Raw genomic sequence first — 22,078 nt, forward strand, 5'->3', positions numbered from 1 at the left:
CAGCTGTACTGTGTTGTGGTTCTTTTTACTGCGAGCACTACTAAATCGAGCTTATGCACCAAGTTGTCTGTTTCACTTTTACGGCTTACCTAGCTTGCTAGTCTGTTGTTCGCTTTTCTTTGTCATACGTTGTATGACCCGCCGCGCACGAAGTGCGCGGCTCCCCCTGTAGCGTCGAAGACGCTACACTATAGTGAAACGACCGTGGGGGTCACCACGTGATACAAGCTTTTCTCACGTAGTATCGGAGCTTCATGTTCAGAACGCTTCAAAAGAGCGCCGGCCGCGCACATAAAATAGCGTGCCATTCCACTTCAAATAAAACTCGTTCCTTTTATTGTTTAAATAACCCCTATAAGCCAAACCTTAGCAATGACTCGAGCAAGATGGGCACATTTCAATGTATTTCATTCACTGCCCAAAGTATTTTGAAACGAAAGGTCAGGTAAGCCGCGCATATATTTTAAAATTTACGCTTTGAAGCGTGAAGCGAATACTTTTACAGCAATGAGAAATTAAAACAATATATTGTAGCGCGATGCGTTACTGTGCCGCGCCGAGCTGAGATGAATTGACATCGTCAATTAAAACAATATACAAATAATATAGCAATGACCATAAATGATAAATAAAAATTGAATGTACGATATAAAAATTTAATAACAATCTTACAAAATTTTAAAAAACCCGAAGTTTATAAATAAAATGACCCGAATATTTTGTATTTACTATTGAAATTTTAATTTCTGAATACAAGAAATAAAAGTTGAATATGTCATGCTTTCGCCCAATGTAACCTTTATCAGACGTTGCTATATTGTTGGGAGGACTTCGCCGCTTCGACGCGCCGCGCGAACTAGCATTCTTGCTTCGCATCGAAGAATCGTTGATGGGTTAGGGTAAGGGTTAGGGTTAGGGTTAGGGTTAGGGTTAGGGGAGGACTTCGCCGCTTCGACGCGCCGCGCGAACTAGCATTCTTGCTTCGCATCGAAGAATCGTTGATGGGTTAGGGTAAGGGTTAGGGTTAGGGTTAGGGTTAGGGTTAGGTTAGGGTTAGGGTTAGGGTTAGGGTTAGGGTTAGGGTTAGGGTTAGGGTTAGGGTTAGGGTTAGGGTTAGGGTTAGGGTTAGGTTAGGGTTAGGGTTAGGGTTAGGGTTAGGGTTAGGGTTAGGGTTAGGGTTAGGGTTAGGGTTAGGGTTAGGGTTAGTAGTGTATGAGGGATTTTTGGAGCTGTATTTAAGCAAAAATTGAGACACATTTTTTAAAAACGCGTGTTATTATGCAATCACCCGGGTGGCGCAGTTGGTTAATCTGCCGGCTTTTAAGACGGGGGTTACAAGTTCAAATCCCAGTCAGAGTCGTTCTAAAATGTGACTATGTTATTATGTTATACATTTTAACCTAGTTTATCCCAGCAATAAATTTTATCTAACCCTACGTTATGTGATACTGATGTATCAACTAATCACTTTCATCACACAGCAGAAGTCGTTCAATGTATTATAGTGTACACGTTCACGTAACAACGATATTGTTGATGTGGTAACGTAATTAGAGAGCACTTTCATGACGTGGTTACTCAATAATATCAAGATCGTATTAACAATATATAGTCCGAGTACATAAGTTACGGTAACAGCTGTGTTACTGTTAATGCTTGACAGTTACTGACTTAACGAACCAAATAAAACTACAGGTTAATTGTTAAAATGTGGTATTTAAGAAATTTAAATACATGATTATTTATATGTAAAACATATTACGAGAAATTCTTTTAAATTACAAATATAAATCCTTATGGAATCAAAAGCTTCTTACATCTTGTAAACATCAAATCGAACACAAATTATTCTTGCTACTTTCCAGTTTGTTGATGGCCTGTTTGTTCTTGCATACTGAAAGGCGTCTTCTTTTTCGATATCAGTTCTGAATTGCTCATAATCTGAAGCATTTTCCAACAGCTTTGGTGTCAGAAATAACATCGTATTGTTTGATGGGTGGAAAAACTTGAGTTCATCAGTGGACCGATTTTTCAGAATGAAACCAAAAGCGACATTTATTTTAATTGTACGATTGTAGTTTGAAATTACCCGTTCTGCTTTAGATTTAATTTCGCTATCTTCGTTTTCAAAAAGAGGGAAATGAAACGTATCACGTATCCGACCATGTTTGAGACTTTCTCTAATTGTTCTCCAGTTTTGTTGATAAACTGGGCGGTACAACTCTGGCAAGTTTTGTAGAATTGCTGCATCCATAACGAGTTTAATGGAAATTAATGATTCAACGGCCACAAGTTCAGGTCCTTTTATAGCCTGAAAATGATGCACACATTTTTTGTTGTTGTCAATAATTATAGTGACGTTCCTGGTATCGAGTTTGACTTTAAATGTCTATTATTAATAAACAGAAGTAAATCGGAAACCTGTAGAAACTGATAAATTATGTTATAATAGGAAGTAAGTCAAGCTACTTATTCCTTTCGAATTTATAGATTAAAAACACTAATGATTGATTTCTAATTTTCAATGCACAAAATTAAAGACAATAATTAACATGCCTGGTTTTTCGGCTATATAAGGAGGAGATCCGTCAAAAATTTAATCATTTCCAGAATTGTATCCACTAATATAATTCTGTAGTGCTACAAACAAAAATGGGGAAATTATATCAATGTAATTTTTGTGATAAACGCTACAAGAACTCTGGAAGTCTCAGAACACACAGATATTCTTATCATTCGGAAAATACTCCACAAAAATTTCAGGATAAACCATATTCTAAAACTACACATAATGTTTTCAACTCCGATTCTCCGATGGAGGATTCTGGAAAAGCGGAGAATTCATTTCCAAAATATACCAGCTATCTTGATGATCACTCCCTGGAGACAGTAAAAACAGGTGAATTAGATAAAAAAGTACCAGAATTTGACTGTCAAGAATTGAAAAGAATGGTAGATACGGTGAAATTCTCGCTTCAGGAACTTGATTTTCTTGTGAAATCAAATAAAATTGATATTAATGAACTAAGACAAGCTAGAAAGAGGGACCGCAAAAATACAGAACAACTGAACCAGAAAGAAATTGATCTTCAATCAAGAGACTTAGTCGACAATGTGATTGAAATGGAATCCCTAGTTGCCGCCGAAAATGTTGAAGAAATAAAATCTGACATTCCAAAAGTGCGACAAGTAATTAATTTCATACTGAAGAATATGGACTTGTCAGAGATAAGTGAAAAGGATATAAATTTACTGACCGAATTTACAAATTTTTCAAAGGCAGAGGTTAAAGATATGATCGACAAAGAGTTCATGGAACTGGTCAAGATATTTGGTCTTCTTAAACCGGAATTCGGACAACTATTTTATTCTGAAAATGAAGATTCAACGGACTCTGATACTGATAGCAGGGAAAGTTCTGACAGTGGAAGTGACGATGATGACGAAAATAGTGAAAATAATATAATCGTATCAAATTATAGAGAAAATACTGAAACAGAAGATAGTGCAGAAAATGACGATATGTCCGATAAAGATAGTGACTAATAGAATGTTTTTATTTAGAGTTTACCTGTGTATGAAATATAAATACTTAAATATTAAAGTTGTTTGTTTCACTTGTATCTACAAAAAAAAAATAGTAAGAGTTCTAAAAAGATTAAAAAACTAATAAATTACAAAAGAAATGTAATAAAAAACATGAAACTATAATAATGATATAATAATGACATAATAACGGTATAATAACAGTATTAATATTATTATAACTAATGACGTGTATTTATTAATGACGGATATTATTATTAGTGACGGGTTTTATCATTAATAATGACGGGTGTCATTATTAATAATGACGGTTTTATCATTATCAATGACGGGTGTCATTATTAATGACGGATATTATTATTAGTGACGGGTTTTATCATTAATAATGACGGGTGTCATTATTAATAATGACGGTTTTATCATTATCAATGACGGGTGTCATTATTAATGACGGGTGTCATTATTAATAATGACGGTTTTATCATTATTAATGACGGGTGTCAATATTAATGACGGGTGTCATTATTAATGACGGATGTCATTATTAATAATGACGGTTTTATCATTATTAATGACGGGTTTCATTATTAATAATGACGGTTTTATCATTATTAATGACGGGTGTCATTATCACTACTCACTAGGTCAAATCGTTATACACTCAACAATTATTTTTACTATGATATTACTCTATTACTTTAATATATTAATCAAAATAATACTATTTTTTTTGTTTGTTTGTAATATGTTGGTATGTTCAACAAACGTTTGTTTACAGATACAGTAAGTATTCACTCTAAAAATAAAATTAAGTGAGAAAAGTAATTTATATAATTCCTTAGATACATTTTAACACAATTATGCTAAGAAAATAAGCATATGTCACCAAAGAACGAATTCTGTCATTAATAACTGTAATTTATTAAGAAAAATAACTAAATATCGAGATATGTCGTTGATAAACCATTAGCCAGCAATTTCCTTTTGCAGTAAAAGTATGTCAGACCTTGCTTTTGCATAACATACGAATACATTTTGTTGTTTCTAAATACAAAACCCCTATTCTCCTGGTTACTAATGTACTTTGTATCAAGAACGTTAAGGTAGTCTTCTTTTGAAAGGTTAAAAGCTCTACTGATTCCTTTACTACTATGTTTATCTTTCTTAGGATCACTTCTATCATAACAGTAATAGGTTTTCGCGTTGAGTCCGACGAAACCATCCCCCGACCATTCCAGCTTAAACAGTCCTGAAAAAACATGAATTTACATTAAACTATTTTCAAGCGATTTGAAGTGCATTTAATAATTGAAATTGTGAATTTTGTTCTCTCCCTATCATTTACGTCACTATATTTTATCTGTTTTATTCATTTTTAACTTTGAGAATAACAACCAAATTACCAGGAGTTCTTTTGTCGTAGGCTTTGTTCTCAGGTGAATCAGAACGGGGGAACCAACGAGCTTTTGTTTCTGGCCATTCACTCTGCATCTCTGGTTTTATCACTTCGTTTAACGATGTTGCACTAAGAGCTAAATAAAGACTGTCTGAAATTGTTTGTTTGAAGCTGACTTTAATAGGATTATTCAATATCAAAACACGTATTCCTAAATTTTTTTATTAGTTCTTTAGTCTCTGGTTAATAGACCTACCAGTATCCATTTCAAGGAGTGAAAAATCTCGTCTATCGATGAACCTATCCACAACGTCAAAGTAAAATGACAACATCTTGAGTTTCGCATATTGATAAACAAAATATCCAAGTTGTAGGGGTAAATCGTATTTCACAGACTTCTTCAATCGTACAATCTGTAAGAAAGTTTAATATTACTAATAAAATTAAAATAAACCAAGAAAACAAATTAATACTACAAATTTATTTATATAAATAAATAGATAAAAACCATTATCAAATTTCTCAGGAGTTGATTATCGTGTTACGGTGTTTTAAATAATAATTGCACAAACCTCAAATGTCTCGTTTTCAAATTCATCTAAACTATGGAAAAATGGATCGTTGACGAGTTTGGTAGCTTGGTCAAAAGCGCAGAATGTCACATTCGTAAACTTAGATTTATCCATAATAGAATGTCCGTATACAGAGTTACCTAGTAATAAAATGTTGTAATATACTTTGTATCATTGAATAACATATATAATACAAAACTGGCAAGATCAAGACAGAATTTCCGAGAGGAAACAAAAAGTGGAAAATACTAAATAGAGCTAGACTGTACAAAACGTTTATAAATTCATTCTGGGTCAAAATTTAAAAATAAATAAATAAATAAATAAATAAATAATTAAATAAATAAATAAATAAATAAATAAATAAATAAATAAATAAATAAATAAATAAATAAATAAATAAATAAATAAATAAATAAATAAATAAATAAATAAATAAATAAATAAATAAATAAATAAATAAATAAATAAATAAATAAATAAATAAATAAATAAATAAATAAATAAATAAATAAATAAATAAATAAATAAATAAATAAATAAATAAATAAATAAATAAATAAATAAATAAATAAATAAATAAATAAATAAATAAATAAATAAATAAATAAATAAATAAATAAATAAATAAATAAATAAATAAATAAATAAATAAATAAATAAATAAATAAATAAATAAATAAATAAATAAATAAATAAATAAATAAATAAATAAATAAATAAATAAATAAATAAATAAATAAATAAATAAATAAATAAATAAATAAATAAATAAATAAATAAATAAATAAATAAATAAATAAATAAATAAATAAATAAATAAATAAATAAATAAATAAATAAATAAATAAATAAATAAATAAATAAATAAATAAATAAATAAATAAATAAATAAATAAATAAATAAATAAATAAATAAATAAATAAATAAATAAATAAATAAATAAATAAATAAATAAATAAATAAATAAATAAATAAATAAATAAATAAATAAATAAATAAATAAATAAATAAATAAATAAATAAATAAATAAATAAATAAATAAATAAATAAATAAATAAATAAATAAATAAATAAATAAAACAAATAGTGACTGGTACCTAACAGTTTAGATGTTTCAGCTATCATAGCCATACTGCTATCTGCATCTCCTATAAAATTAAATTCAGTTATTATTATTATTATTATTTTTTTCGAAACAAAAATAGAATCTTAAGATCATTAAGTCAGGGTGGTGAGAAATTACTTTGTGCTTAAGTAGAAGGCTATATTTATTTTGTAAGTAGTTAAACATTATTAATTCATAATACCTGCTCTACGGTCGTCTGAAACTTGGTTAGCGAACCGTTTGAAGCATCTTTTAGGTTGGAATTGGATTACTTGATGTACTTTAGTAATAACAAGACCGTGTTCCAGATACCACTTGATCAATGGTGTGATAAGTAGAATCTTGTTTCCAAACATCGAGCCAATTAAATATCGAGTGTTGTGAAACTTCTTTCCAGAATCTTTGAGATAACCTATCATGAAATCGCCTATGTCATCAACCGTGACTTCAACATTTTTGAAGATCGGTGTCATTTCAGAGAACTTTTCCTTCAAGTTTTCAGGAACCTCTATATCAACTTCAATTGCTCCAAACAGTGATCCATCCATAATCATGTCAATAATTTCGATCTCTGTCAGTCGGAACTTATCTTCACCAGGATACAAGTATTTGTTCTTAGTTGTGGTATTCTTCTTTAGTTCTTTCCACTGACACTCCCACATTTCCTGCAGATCATAACCAGCTCCAATGATATACTCAGAGATATCCTTGGTATACTGGAAACGTTCGTCTAGAGATTTCCAACCATTTTTAGCGTCCTTTCTATCATGGTAGGCATCCGGAAAGCAAGATCTGCATCCATGGAAATAACACCCGTGGAATTGGTAAACGGTGTTCGTCGTCCTGAAATGACAAATGTAATGATTAAGGAAATTTTATATGATTGTTATACAAGACCGATATTTAGTTGGTAGCGTCTCATCATTATTCTTTTACGGTTTTAACGTTTATATCTAACTTTTAACGTTATTATCAAATATTTAACTTACTGACAGTACCCATCGACTGGGATTTTCTTAACACCGATTTTAAACTCCGGTCCATTCCTGGCATGCTGGATGTACACATTATCTTCCACTTCTTTGTGGGCCAACCAATCTGTAGCAGCGTAGGATTGGGGAGTTGGATACTCTTTTACGAAACCGTTTTCAGCCCGTCGTCTTACATACATAGCACATGGACATTCCTCGGCCATACAGCCTGAAATAAGCGTTAGTTCGTTAAGTTAAATCAATGTTTATATCCTTGTTATATTCTAGAAGTTCCAACCGTATCATTTAGTTGTCTTTTAAAATATATTTACCCAAGTATAGAGCGTTTGCATCAAATCCCAAAATCTTAACACAATCAGGACCATCTGGATCATGTCGTATCTTCGTTTTACCTAGATAGATTTGAAAGTTATGCGTTTGAAGATTTACTATTTCATAAAAGAACTGATTGGTGTTAGTTTAAAATATGTCACTTACTTAAAATAATAATAAAATTACTGTAATTTGTCTCTAACCGGCTTCCTGATGACGGTCAAATATTAGAGCGGGTCCTCCAACCAAATTATCCCGGAAGAGTTTGACAAGATCCTTGTTCTTCTTATTGAAAAGGAAAAAAGTCTCATCCTTTTCAAGAGTTTGGAAAGCAATCCTTTCTGCAATACCTGGCGCTGCAAATATCGTAGTTTAATTATAAGTCTCGGAGGGTAAGATTAAAGAGTCATTTCTGCAACAACAAAAAACAATGGGACTAAGAAGTTGTTGATTCAAAATGAGACTAAAAGATTTATGAGCACTCACCTGAAACAGCATCTTTAAAAACATCAACCCCTCTCTCCGTGTAATATTTCGTCATATTTTCCAGGGCATCGATAAATGGTTTAACGTCTAAATTGTTATAGTAAATAAGGTAGTCACGGATGTTCCACTTGTTTTCTTCAAACCTATTCTTCAAATCACGGTATCTACTCTGACCAATAACTTTAGCATCTTCTGCCGTGAAAAGTTTGTCTTTTGTATCGGTGTATCCTAACAATCTTACTTCACTTTCAGTTAGATCCTTTTTTCCTAAAGGTTCTAAAGTGTTGCAGTTCTTAAGAGACGAATGAAAATCCTTATAAGCTGGAAATTCTCTTGAGTCAAGTTTTTCTAGAGAATCTAAGTGTTCATAAGGGAAGTACGACTTTTTCTGCTTCACTCCGTATGCCTTTAAAAATGAATCATAATTAAATCCTGGGGCAATGTAGTATGTCGCATCGAGAAATTTCAGCTCCTCTGTTGCTATAACCATGTAACCTGTACCCTTCTTAATTGCAAATTTGACCGAGTCGAGCTCAATAAGAACTGGAATAAGTGTCGTCTTGAGCACTTTTAGATCATATCTGGCCCCGTTGAAACTTAAAACCGGCAACTGACCAATGTAGCTCTCGAACTTATCTTGCAATGGCGACTTTTCTATGGTATCCAGAAAATCTGCATATCTTTCCCTAAGGAGCATGGCCGATGTTTCGCTTATTTGGAGCAGATAATCCAACATATCTTTTACAAGTTGTTTCTGATCCCCCTCTTTCCCTAGGACAAAACACTTTGGTTCCAAGAAACCATCAACATTTGAACATACCGATACTGACACTAACACGTGTTCACTACAGTAATCGATCTTTTCAGTACTTTCATCTGTGCTCTTTAATAAACATTCGATGTCAAATGTTGCCCGGTAGGGAAAGTTCCGCAGATCTTCAGGGATATCGATACCTACATCACTGAGTTCATCATAAATGGTCGGTTTTACAGAAAATGTACCGTTGCCATAGTATTCTTTTATACCAGCTTCACATGTTCTTACGTGACGGTGGAAGTGTCCAGAATTGGTCCAGATTTTGTCACACTTTTGACACCGAAATGACCTAGAGTAAACGCTAAGATCTTTAATGAAGCTAAAATGATCAATAAAGAGATTAAGATTGAGTGTTTTTTCTGACTCCAGAGTTGTCCGGTATAGAAGGTTTGTGTTCCGATTCTCATCTTGTTGGTATACATTGATTGGAACACCAAAAATTCTTGATATCTCCTCAAGCTGCTCAAGATATATTCCATCAAAGTGAGTTATCGAAGCTTTTTCACAGTACGTTTTCAGAAGTTTGTTGGTCTTTCTTTCAAGTCCATTAAGTGGTGTCTCGAAATACAAAGCCAAGCAACGAAAGAAACATTTCTTATCGGTGAATGTTTTACCTCTTTTGTCTTTTGTAAGAGAGAGTAGTCCTTTATTCCTTAAGAGGTGTGCAGGGAGATCAACTGAAGAACCTATAGCAATTCCAGGCATTTTGTAGATGAAAAACTCTATGTTCGTTACTTTAACAAAGATCCATTCACTGTTAGGTCTTAAAACCTTGTTTATAAGACAGATTTCATTCAAGGCTTTTATGAAATTAGCCTTATCCATCGAGTTACGAATAAGACCGGGTTTCATAAATAGGAGTTGATTGTTCTGTGAACTCCAATTGAATCTGTACTCTCCAGAAGTCTTGTGTTGCAGAATCAACCCCATGGACAAGTTCACCTTAAAAGCGTTTTTCTGAGCTCTGAAGACTTTCTTGAACAGATGAACCAACTCACTCGGACTGAAGTTAGACACTTGGAAATTGAACCGATCCATTAATCTACCTAACTTCACTTTACTTTTAATATATCTGGCGAAAATCTTGTAGATATCGCTGTGCTCCTCTTCAACTTCCACTTCAAATGGACTTGGCGTAGGTTCAGTTGAATTAGATGAATCACCAAACCCCAGATTTAGATTCATCAAGTGAGTACTCTTGTGTTCTTGGTAGACTCCAGATGTAACACGAATACCACATATTTCACAACGTATTCTACAACGATTGCTATTTTTGTGACGTTCCATGTTATGAGAATGCTGAACTGTACCACAAAGATCACATGAGATGATCTTATGCTGAAACATAATTATTTCAAATATTTAATTACCGATCACAAATAAAGGTAGAATGATTGCATGTTAAGTAAATTGAGGGAGACTTCGTCAATTTTGAAATACATATTTATAATATAGATATGACTATATTATATTTATTGTATTAATAATTTACCCGATTAGATGATGTTGTGGGCGGTTCATTTTCAATTTGTTCTTTGTTCCTCTAAAAAAGTTGTTTATTATCATTATTATGTCTAGCTATTATCAAAATAAATTATTCATACTTTTATATCAGACTGACATATATATATATATAGAACTATCTATCTATAATAATAAGCTCTCTTTATAACTTACAGGCGCATCAACAGTTTCGTCCGGAGTTGTTTGTACTTGTTCGTTTTCGTAAACATTGCTTGAACTCGTTGAAAACTGTAAAAACAAGTGCGATAGAAAAAATTGACTTAATTTTGACCTATGTTACTGCTTATAATTGAATCTTTAATGGATTCCACTGATCAATCAAATACTGCGATTTAACGCAAGTCTATCATATTTATCATAGTTAGATATTTTGGTTTGTTGACGATAATTAATGTTGATCAGACTCAAAATAAATAGTGAGGCTCCTATCCAACTCATTATTTATGATTATAAAGTTGGTACATTAAAAAATAAATAAAAATAAAAATTAGAAAACATATATTTTTAAGCTTACGTCCGTGTCATTAGTAGTCGCTTCTTGTTCACTAGGTTCTCCCATCGCCGGCTCGTCACATGTATGTCCTTCTAGCTTTGTCTGTAGAGTTCTTATATATTATATATATATATATATTATGGATTACCTGATAAAATGTCGAATCCAAGTCACAGATGTTAACCTCAGCATGAACTTGAAACTTCAAAAGAATACTACATGATTTGAATAACTTGTCTACTAACCTCTGTATCAGCTTTAAAACCACATTTCTTACAATGTGCGACAACCTTCCTACGTTTTGGTCTTGTCTCCGTATTGCAAGGTCCAGGTTGTTCATCGGTTAAATCAGGTTTAACCAACGTAAACAGTATCAAAAATAGAATTAATCTACTTTTAAACCACCAATATCTCATTCCTAGTGATGGTTATTATAACTTAGTTATGTTTATTGTTAATTTAACTGCAAGAATATATTGTTACTGAAATAATAGCCGTAATAATCTATTGTACATTAAATAAAAACTTACTAACCAAGGAATAATCAAATTTGTTTACTTAAATTGAAGCTGCAACAAAAATAGCTATTGAACAATAACCTAATATTAAACTTAACGTCAAGTCTTAGATCTAATAATTTTCATATCTAATATAACATTCACAGGGAGAATTTTAAGTTCGTGAACAACGTTTGACACGTAGTTGTATTCAACGGACACAAGTAGCGTACACAGATTATAAAACGTACAAATTAGAAATGAGCCTTATTGCAACGGTAGTTCGTATTTAACTTTGGTTGGCTGGCAAAGTGACTGTCGTGTTCCTTTTCAAACACATCACCTGTTCGCAATTATACCATATCAAGTTATCAAACAAAGACAAACACTGAGCACTAATGTGATTAAGGGCAAAGAAGCATTATATCTCATTGGTTATTATATATATTGATTTATCTAGATCTACTGATATAATTTTACAACGTAAAATATCTAGACTCGTCCTAACAACGAATAAAAGTAACATTGAACAACATGTAACCATAGGTTGCAACGGTAGTTCGTATTTAACCTCGGTTGGCTGGAGGGCTGGCAAATTAACTGCCGTTGAAAACACATCACCTATTCACAATTATACCTTATCAAGTTATCAAACAAAGACAAACACTGAACACTAATGTCATGAGGATTAGTCCTCTATTGAGGTAACAAGCATTATCTTTCATCATGGTTATTATAATAACGAGTTCCACGCTCATTACTGATCAATTTGTCTAGATCTTCTGATATAATTATATAAAGTAGAAAATATCTAGACCCATCCTAACAATGGATAAAACTAACATTGAGTCTAATATTTGATATTATTAGACAACATTGAAGCGACAACACTGATGAACTGTCAAGCGCTAAAACAAGCACTGAAACAAGCAGTATAATGTACTGGGCCTATCACCTTAATAACACCAGAATGTGTGTGTGTGTGTGTGTCTGTCTGTCTGTCTGTCCGTGTGTAATTTCCGGTCGGTTATACAAAAAAAACGGTAAGAGTTACGGGACTGATTTTTTCGGTATAGTGTCGACAAAACTCTGATGAAGCCCATAGGAAATTTTTTTAAAAATCGGCCAATGGTAAGTGGTTTAATTGATGGTTTTGTACCACAAATGTTACATAAAATTGCGTGAGCAGAACGGCAAGAGTTACGGGGCTTGCTCTCTCTCTCTCATTACTGTGTAATATGTTATAGCTGCATTTAAGTAGCGTCATAATTGGATTAGCCTGGAAGATTCGCTGTAATGTTATACCTTAAGCTTATTAGGGGAGGGGGGACTGTTAGTGTTTGGGGTCTGTTTGGACTGCAGAGATAGAGAGAGAGAGAGAGAGAGTTCATACGACAATGTTATGCGTGTTTTCAAATATAATATGCGGGTGTGGTGCGGAGTTAACAAGGGTTAATTTCTATAACGATTTAAATAAAAATAGAAAGCGGTTCAAGACGGGAGTGATGAGGTGTAATACTCGGTGTTCAGACCTTATGATCATGGAGTGTGGTGCCTCATGGCTAATAATGACTTAATTATCCACAAGAAATAACTGATTATGAGATTATTGTTTAAGAAACTATTGGGTCACCTAATGCGGGTTTTGACTCAGCGGGTAATTACTCCTACCCTTTTTAACTGCGGCAGTGAAATCCCGGCCGTAGGCCGGGTTACACTAGTATATTGATAATACCATCTTGATATTATTGAGTAACCGCGGCCTGAAAGTGTTCTCTAATTACGTTACCATATCAACAATATTGTTGTTACGTGAACGCGTACACTATACATTATCGACTTCTGCTGTATGATGAATGGATTTAGTTGCTAATAATGACACCCATCATTAACAATGACACCCGTCATTAATAATGATAAAACTATCATTATTAATAACGACACCCGTCATTAATAATGACACCCGTCATTAATAATGATAAAACCGTCATTATTAATAATGACACCCGTCATTAATAATGATAAAACAGTCATTATTAATAATGACACCCGTCATTAATAATGACACTCGTCGTTAATAATGATAAAACCTTCATTATTAATAATGACACCCTTTATTGATAATGACACCCGTCATTAATAATGATAAAACCGTCATTATTAATAATGATAGCCGTCATTAATAGTGATAAAAACCGTCATTATTAATAATGACACCCGTCATTAATAATGATAAACACCGTCATTATTAAAAATGACACCCGTCATTAATTATAATGACACCCGTCATTAATAATGATACCCGTCATTAATCATGATAAAACCGTCATTATTAATAATGACACCCGTAATTAATAATGACACCCGTCATTAATAATGATAAAACCGTCATTATTAATAATGACACCCGTCATTGATAATGATAAAACCGTCATTATTAATAATGACACCCGTCATTATTAATGATAAAACCCGTCACTAATAATAATATCCGTCATTAATAAATACACGTCATTAGTTATAATAATATTAATACGGTTATTATACCGTTATTATGTCATTATTATATCATTATTATAGTTTCATGTTTTTTATTACATTTCTTTTGTAATTTATTAGTTTTTTAATCTTTTTAGAACTCTTACTATTTTTTTTTGTAGATACAAGTGAAACAAACAACTTTAATATTTAAGTATTTATATTTCATACACAGGTAAACTCTAAATAAAAACATTCTATTAGTCACTATCTTTATCGGACATATCGTCATTTTCTGCACTATCTTCTGTTTCAGTATTTTCTCTGTAATTTGATACGATTATATTATTTTCACTATTTTCGTCATCATCGTCACTTCCACTGTCAGAACTTTCCCTGCTATCAGTATCAGAGTCCGTTGAATCTTCATTTTCAGAATAAAATAGTTGTCCGAATTCCGGTTTAAGAAGACCAAATATCTTGACCAGTTCCATGAACTCTTTGTCGATCATATCTTTAACCTCTGCCTTTGAAAAATTTGTAAATTCGGTCAGTAAATTTATATCCTTTTCACTTATCTCTGACAAGTCCATATTCTTCAGTATGAAATTAATTACTTGGACCCAAAAGCGACCGGAAGCGAACTAAAAGCGACTAGAAGGCGACTTGAAAACGGCTCACGACCAGTGGGCTATACGAGACATTTTGAACAGTAGTTTCCTTCTTCGTTTTCTTTTCCTTCTTCTTTTCATCTAACCGTTCTATTTTAGAAGCAAGCTTTTCCTCTTTCAGACTGTCCAGGATACTCTGAGTAAGGAGGGTATGCATGTGTTGCTTTACTTCAAGGGATAAGTTTTGCAGTAAGGCGAGGAAGTTGGCGGGCAGTGTTGGCATCTTGTTGTGAAGTGTGGGAGGATCGGGAGGAGACTGGGTGATCCGGATAAGAGATCAACAGCAGGATGTTTCAGTGGCACCGTTGTAAACCCTAGCAATCTGGATCTGAAACAGTTAATAGGCCAGAGATTTATAGTTCAGAGTGAAAAAAAAAATTTGAATTATAATGAACAGAGGTGTTGTAAAGAACTGTATAGCAGAAAAAAGAATGCAATACTTATCTAAAGGAGAAGTAGCTAAAAGGAGTTAATAAATTTCAAACATCACTAGATCTCTAACAATAAAACTAACCTCGTACCAGACCGCAGGAGCCCTGGTAGTACAAGACTACCAGGGCAATAGGAAGAAACGATTACCACCTCCACAACCTGCCATCTAACTCAGATCCATCACACCCAGGACACCGGCAGACTTTACTCCAACGGATTACTCATCGGTAGCCATGCCTAAAATTATTTGTTATATAGTAGTGTTGAAAGTATTAAAACTAGCTTGAGATCATCTGCAAATAATTTAATCTTATTTTTAACATTGTCAGGTAAATCGTTTATATAAAGAATAAATAGCAAAGGACCCAATACTGACCCCTGGGGAACACCAGATAACACGTGTTTCACCTCAGACCATTGTCCTTCTACACAAACCCTCATGGTTCTGTCTGTCAGAAAGTCTTTTATAACATCTAAAACTTTTCCCTTGACCCCAAACCCCTCCAATTTAGATAGAAGTCTAAAGTGGGGGACTGTGTCAAAAGCTTTACTAAAATCAAAATACAAAAGATCGACAGGAGCACCTTCGTCTAAAATATCAAGAATATTATCAAATGTCTCTAAGAGATTAGAAAGACAAGATTTACCCTTCACAAATCCATGCTGATGCTTTGAAATTCGTTCTTCTAAAAATGTTAATAAATGTGCCCTCACCAACTTTTCATACACTTTGCACAAAATACAAGTTAAAGAGACAGGTCTATAATTTAAGGGATCAGATTTAACACCCTTTTTGAACAATGCTACAACAGATGCTGTCTTCCAAATGTCAGGCAGGACTCCTGTTTCTGAACACTTAACAAATAATTCAGTTACAGCTTCAACAAACTTTTCATCGTATGCTAAGGATTTCAACAACTTTGGATGAACGCCATCCGGACCAGAACTCTTAAAAACATTAAGCTTTAAAAGCTGCTTCTTGATATCAGAACTACTAATTTCCATATCATCAATAACCTCTCTGTTATAACTCTCATTTTGGGGAAGAGGGCCAGGTGGTTCACACACAAACACAGAACTAAAGGCACTAGCAAGTACCTCAGCAGACTCAGATGAACTATCTGTGCGTGTACCATCTCCTCTATCTAAAGAAACAACACTTGATTTGACTTGACGTTTATTACGCAAATACGAGTAAAAAGATTTGCAATTCTGTTTTAAATTAGATGTAATCTTCTTTTCATAATTTACTTTAGCTTTAATTTCTGCCACCTCAAAAATATGCTGCTTGCTATTTGCACAGCTAAAGTTAATATCCGAAGGATTAATATCAAATTCAGCCCATGCTTTATCTTTGTTCTTCCTCATTCTTTTAAGTGAAGTTGTACTCCATGGCAACTTGACAGGTCTGTTGTCGAGATAAACCGAAGCAGCTGGGACAGCTGCAGCAACAGACTCCAATTTACCATGTAATTCAACCCACATATCTTGAACATTATTTGTACAACTATAATCCCATTCAATATTATTCTTACTAAAGTTAAATAACTCTTCTGAGGAAATCTTACCCCAAATAGGCTTTAAAATCTTTTGTTTGGGACTTTTGTTAGTATTGGGCGAAACAACCAGTTCAACAAGTATCCCAACATGATCACTTTTGCCAAGCGGAGAAACGATCTTACAACCGTTGACAAGAGCATCATTTGTATACAAAACCTGATCAAGAAGACTCTCCTGGAGAGTATCTTTCACAAGCCGTCTTCTGGTTGTTTCGTTAGTAAAGTACCACGTCAAACCACTGTCATTAAATAAATCAATATACTTTTGTTGAATCATTAAAACCTGATTCTTACTAGAAATACCACTATTTACACTACCAGTTTCCCAAGATACATTAGGTAGGTTAAAATCTCCTATGATAATGGTTTCAAAAACATTCTTTTCACTAGATATGTTCTTGATGCAAGATAATAACATATTATTCTGTTTTAAATTCAAAGAAGTAGACCTATAAATACAACAAATACTAATCAATCCACCAGAGGTATTGACATTAATAGCTAAAGAGTCTGGTGCTTTTAAAAATGAGCTCACTAATGAAGCATTACAACTGTTTTTAATATAAATAATAGAACCTCCACCTCCACTTATGTTGCTAGTGGAATTATCGATTTTAAAATCTCTGTCTTTTCTAAACATACTAAAACCTTCAATAAAAATTTCAGCATCTAAAATATCACTATTAAAATGAGTTTCTGTAATGCAGATTACATGAATGGATTTATAAACTGATAGAATACATTTTAGTTCATCAATTTTATTAAATAGTCCATTAGCATTAGTATAAAATATATTCATGGGCTGACTACATTCTTTGTTACTGCTATTTACTTCTTCTCCACCTTCTTCTCTGTCTTTTCCTTCTCTGCTTCTTCCCGCCTCTTCTTCCTCTCTTCTCTGGCTAAAAAACGGATCTCTCGGTCTGCTCTGCAGAGATCCAGATTTATCCAGTATGATGACTCTTTCCAGCCCTTGCCATGGTTGGAATAATAGTTAACTGACTCCTCGTCAGCTGTCTGGATGATCAATGGCCGACAGGAGTCTGGCTTACCTGGATCCACTTTACCTGCACGATGGCAACTGATAAAGTCACTTTTTTCAATCTTTAGTGTCTCCTTGCAGAACTTCGAGTCCTCTTCCTGGCGTAGCTTGGAGTTAGTTTTCTTGCTCTCTGGTACATTCAAAACACACAGATTGAGCTTTCTTAAATTTCGCTCATATGCATCAGTGTGCATCTTTGACTGAACTTTACTGACAACACTTTGAGAAGCTTGCTGTAGGCTCATTTCTTCAATAACTTTCTTCTGACTATTTGCAGTAACATCTGCCCAGGTTTGGAAAGCCTGGTTCACAATTTTTGTGATTTCTTTTGGTTTTTCAGATGAATCATTAGAAGAACTGGTATGACTCACAGAATCTTCGACAATTCCTCTAATACACGGAGTAAGGGCACCAAGTTCTTCTCTAATAACATTCCGTAGGGTCTTGGTTTCTTCACTGTCTGGATTTGTGGACTGGCTTCTTGTGCCCTTGATGTGGGGAGAGATAAAGCAATTTTGGCAGCGCCAGTTAGTCAAGTGGTTACCTTCTTCCTGCGTTAATCCAGTAAGCCCAACACAGCAGTAGTGCCAGTACATGTCGCAAGTTGCACATGCCAAAGAAAACTCCTCCGCAATATATCTTCTACATTCACAGCTACGATCTTCTTCTTCTTCAATTTCTCCATTATCCGCTGTCATATCGACCTTCACTGGACTTTTCTTGACATCTCTTGATCGTGTCATATCTCCGGGTGTCATACCTCAAATTATTTGTTATATAGTAGTGTTGAAAGTATTAAAAACTGGGATCATTTCGTCCGTAAAATTTTACACAATATAGAAGCTACAATAATTTATCTATAAAATTTATATAAACAAACTTAAGAGACCTCAAAGCTCGTCTTCTGAGGAATGAGATTGAAGGATACGTCATCCAGTCCAAGGTGCTGGGCTTTTTGTCTTCCTCTGATTCCCCTGAGTGCTATGAGTGTGCTTCGTAGCAGATCAAACCTGAATCGTGTTCTGATGTGGTTTTTGACCCTAACCTTGAATCAGTGTTTGTCTCCATAACAAATGTTGGCAGGCCCCAAACAGTTGGTGTCCTATACAGACCACCTGGTGGATCTGACAAAGATGCCCTACACGAAGTTGAGAGCCTTCTTAATCAGGTTCCTGATAGGAACGTTATCCTGCTTGGAGATTTCAACTTTAATCTATTTAATAAAGGCTCTGCCAGCTTTGAAAACATCTTATATGGAAATAACTTCATCCCACTTATATCACTGGCAACGCACCATAAACCAGGCTGTGTCCCATCGCTTATTGACAATATTCTGACAAACTCCACTGACAATATTGTGTCAGCTGGACTACTGGATACCAGGGTTTCGCATCACTCTCCAATTTTCTGTATTCTCGAATGTAGCATGCCTGAAGAACCAGAACTTGACCCTTGTAAACCAAAATACGACTACTGTGAATCTAATATGACCAAACAAATTTTTGTGGGCAGGTGTGCTACAACGTAGAAAACTTTGAAATTTTTGCAAATAAGATACAACTTTTGATCAAAGAAAACTTTTTAATTGAATCTGAATCGTTCAAAAAGTCAAAAAGAAATATGATTGCAAACCCTTGGATCACACCAGGGATCATTGCATCAGTGAAAAAGAAAGAATATCTTTACAAGCAGTGGAAGAGTACAATTAAGGAACCCAACCCTCTTGGAATTAGAATTAGAATTAGAATTAGAATTAGAATCAAATTTTCTTGGAGACTCTGATCTATACTTAACCTATAGTAAATTCCGTCGACAGTTAAAATACATTATCAGATCTGCCAAGAAATTGTACTATTGCAGAAAATTCTCAAAAGTCTCAGGTAATATGAAGCAAACATGGGCACTGATCAATGAACTGAGGGGAAAAACAAAAACTGGAATAAAGGCCTCGTTCAAAATAGATGGTAGTTTAGTAAAAGACAAGCGTGTCATATCGAATGGCTTTAACATGTTCTTCTCTTCCATTGCAGGTAAACTTAATGCGAAGCTCTGCTCCTCCAAACCAATAAGTCGTGACACAGCTTGCCAGAGGCCCCTTAATTATAAGAACTACTTTAACAAAAGAGTTACCAACAGTATGTTCTTAAACCCCTGTGACTCTGAGGAAATCGAAAAAATTGTTAAAACCTTCCAGGGTGACAAGGCTAGTGACATATCAATAGCTGTTCTTAAGAAATGTTGCACTACAATCTCTAGGCACCTAGCTGGTTTCCTCAACTCATTCATGAAGCTGGGTCTATTTCCAAATATTCTCAAAATAGGTAAGGTCACCCCCGTATTTAAGAAAGGAGACCCACAGCTGTTTGATAACTACAGGCCTATATCCATTCTACCTATCTTTGGTAAGATATTTGAAAAAGTAATTTACTGCCGACTATATAGCTTCTTTACTTCACATATGGTCATATACGATAAACAGTTTGGATTCAGATCCAACCACTCAACGGCACATGCCATCAATTACTCCATTGACCACATTCTTAAAAATCTAGAAAGTAAGAATCATGTAATTGGCATATTCATTGACTTAAGCAAAGCGTTTCAATGAAACGAAAAGTTTTCAATGAAACGAAAAGTTTTCAATGAAACGAAAAGTTTTCAATGAAACGAAAAGTTTTATTTTACATTCCTTTAATCATAAATAAAATAAGAGCTTAAACCACGAATTAGTTAGCTAGAAGTAAACTTGAGGAAATATTTTTGGTGATTGTATATAATTATTTAAAAAACTTTATTTGGTTGTTAGTATTTTAATTATGGTAAGTGGTTGAATTTAGTGAGACAAGGTCAGTTTCTCTATTATCTTAGAAAAATTTCTACTTTACAGTAGGCAATGCTGAGTGGCAGGAATGAGGGACCAAAACGCTTGGGGCTAACAATGACCCATTTACAAACCACTTCAGACATGGTAATGATGTCATTTATGCTTAATTCGTCTGAAACTGACCCTACTGCACTTGTAACATTCTATAAAAATCTCTTCTAAAATAGGTATAAAAATGCATAACACAAAACACACAAACAAAATGTTATAATCCTTATATAATAAATTTCTATAGAACTTTTAAATTTCTATAAAACTAATAAACCTATATATATATTCATTTTGCACCCAGAGAAAGATGTGATCACAGAGGTAGTTTCGATATTATGTTCATGACAAGGTATGGGGCTGCTGCAAGTTATATTTTGCTAAGATATTACCGCTTTTTCAAGCTTAAGTAATCTAGGCAAGGTCAATTTTAAAGTTTTTGAATTTTGTCGAACGCTGTTTAAGGCTAAGTTCCAGTCATTTGGTTCTCCTTCCTTTTGAGTGTGAGTGATGGTGATTCTTATGGATGATTTGAGGTGATTGGGCTTATAACAGGTGAATGTAGTTAGCATGAGATTTTGTCGTACTGTATTCCATATTGTCCCTGCTCTGTATATGTAGCTGTCTGATGGTTTAGGTGTGAGAATGAGGGTCTCTTTGCCAAGTCTGCCAGATGTTTCAAAGAGGGAGTATAGTGATATAGGGGTTCTATATTTCAAGACCTTGAAGATGTCATTAATACAATGGTAGAAGTACAGATTATGCACATTCATGATTTCATGAGTGTTGAAGAGGGGTTTTGTATGCTCCTTTCTGTAGAATTCCTTGCCCAAGATTTGCTCCCCGTAGGGTCTGCATCGTGCACTAGTTTTAAATTTATCCAAGTATGCTTCTTTATCTCAAACATTATGCGGGCACACATTTTCTGTGCTTTGAACAGAGGTTCAAGTTTTTTGTTAGATGCCCCTCCCCAGACAGTTATACCATATGCAAGATAGCTTTCAAACAGAGTGTGATATAGATCTTTATGGAGTGATGTGGGAATGTTATCTTTAATTCTATTTAGCATGCCACAGCAGCTGGCTAGTTTTTTTGCTAATTTCCTTCTATGTGCGTTCCAGTTTAGGTCTTCATCGATTGTTACACCTAAGAATTTAGTTTCATGTACTCTCTCCAAGGGTATGCCATTGATATTGATTTCTTGATCAGAGGGTGTATCTTCATCTTTGTTGGATCGAGAGTTTGAGAATTCAAGGTAACAGCTCTTGCCAGTGTTTAT

At 33.8% G+C, this 22,078-nt stretch overlaps 1 protein-coding gene and 1 long non-coding RNA gene across 2 annotated transcripts in view; both read right to left on the bottom strand.

Annotated features, from left to right (window-relative positions):
• Positions 1-18,719, bottom strand: part of LOC134826500 (uncharacterized) — a 95,580-nt gene extending 76,861 nt beyond the window's left edge. The window contains exon 1 of the long non-coding RNA XR_010161708.1: positions 18,688-18,719. This is a non-coding gene — a long non-coding RNA (uncharacterized LOC134826500). The remainder of the gene's footprint in view (positions 1-18,687) is intronic.
• LOC134826493 (uncharacterized) lies at positions 4,301-11,662 on the bottom strand. The gene is made up of 14 exons (XM_063838873.1): positions 11,494-11,662; positions 11,270-11,350; positions 10,909-10,983; positions 10,724-10,774; positions 8,415-10,569; positions 8,132-8,284; positions 7,928-8,008; positions 7,614-7,824; positions 6,827-7,467; positions 6,617-6,667; positions 5,515-5,654; positions 5,199-5,355; positions 4,950-5,093; positions 4,301-4,795 (listed from the first exon to the last, which is right to left on the bottom strand). The coding sequence occupies exons 2-14, from the start codon at positions 11,312-11,314 to the stop codon at positions 4,482-4,484; spliced, it is 4,218 nt and encodes a 1,405-aa protein (XP_063694943.1). The 5' UTR covers positions 11,315-11,350; positions 11,494-11,662; the 3' UTR covers positions 4,301-4,481.
• Positions 18,720-22,078: the final 3,359 nt, after the last annotated feature.

Source organism: Bolinopsis microptera, chromosome 2 (assembly GCF_026151205.1).
Source record: "Bolinopsis microptera isolate Bmic1 chromosome 2, MBARI_Bmic_1.0, whole genome shotgun sequence".
In the NCBI taxonomy this organism is placed as follows: domain Eukaryota; kingdom Metazoa; phylum Ctenophora; class Tentaculata; order Lobata; family Bolinopsidae; genus Bolinopsis; species Bolinopsis microptera.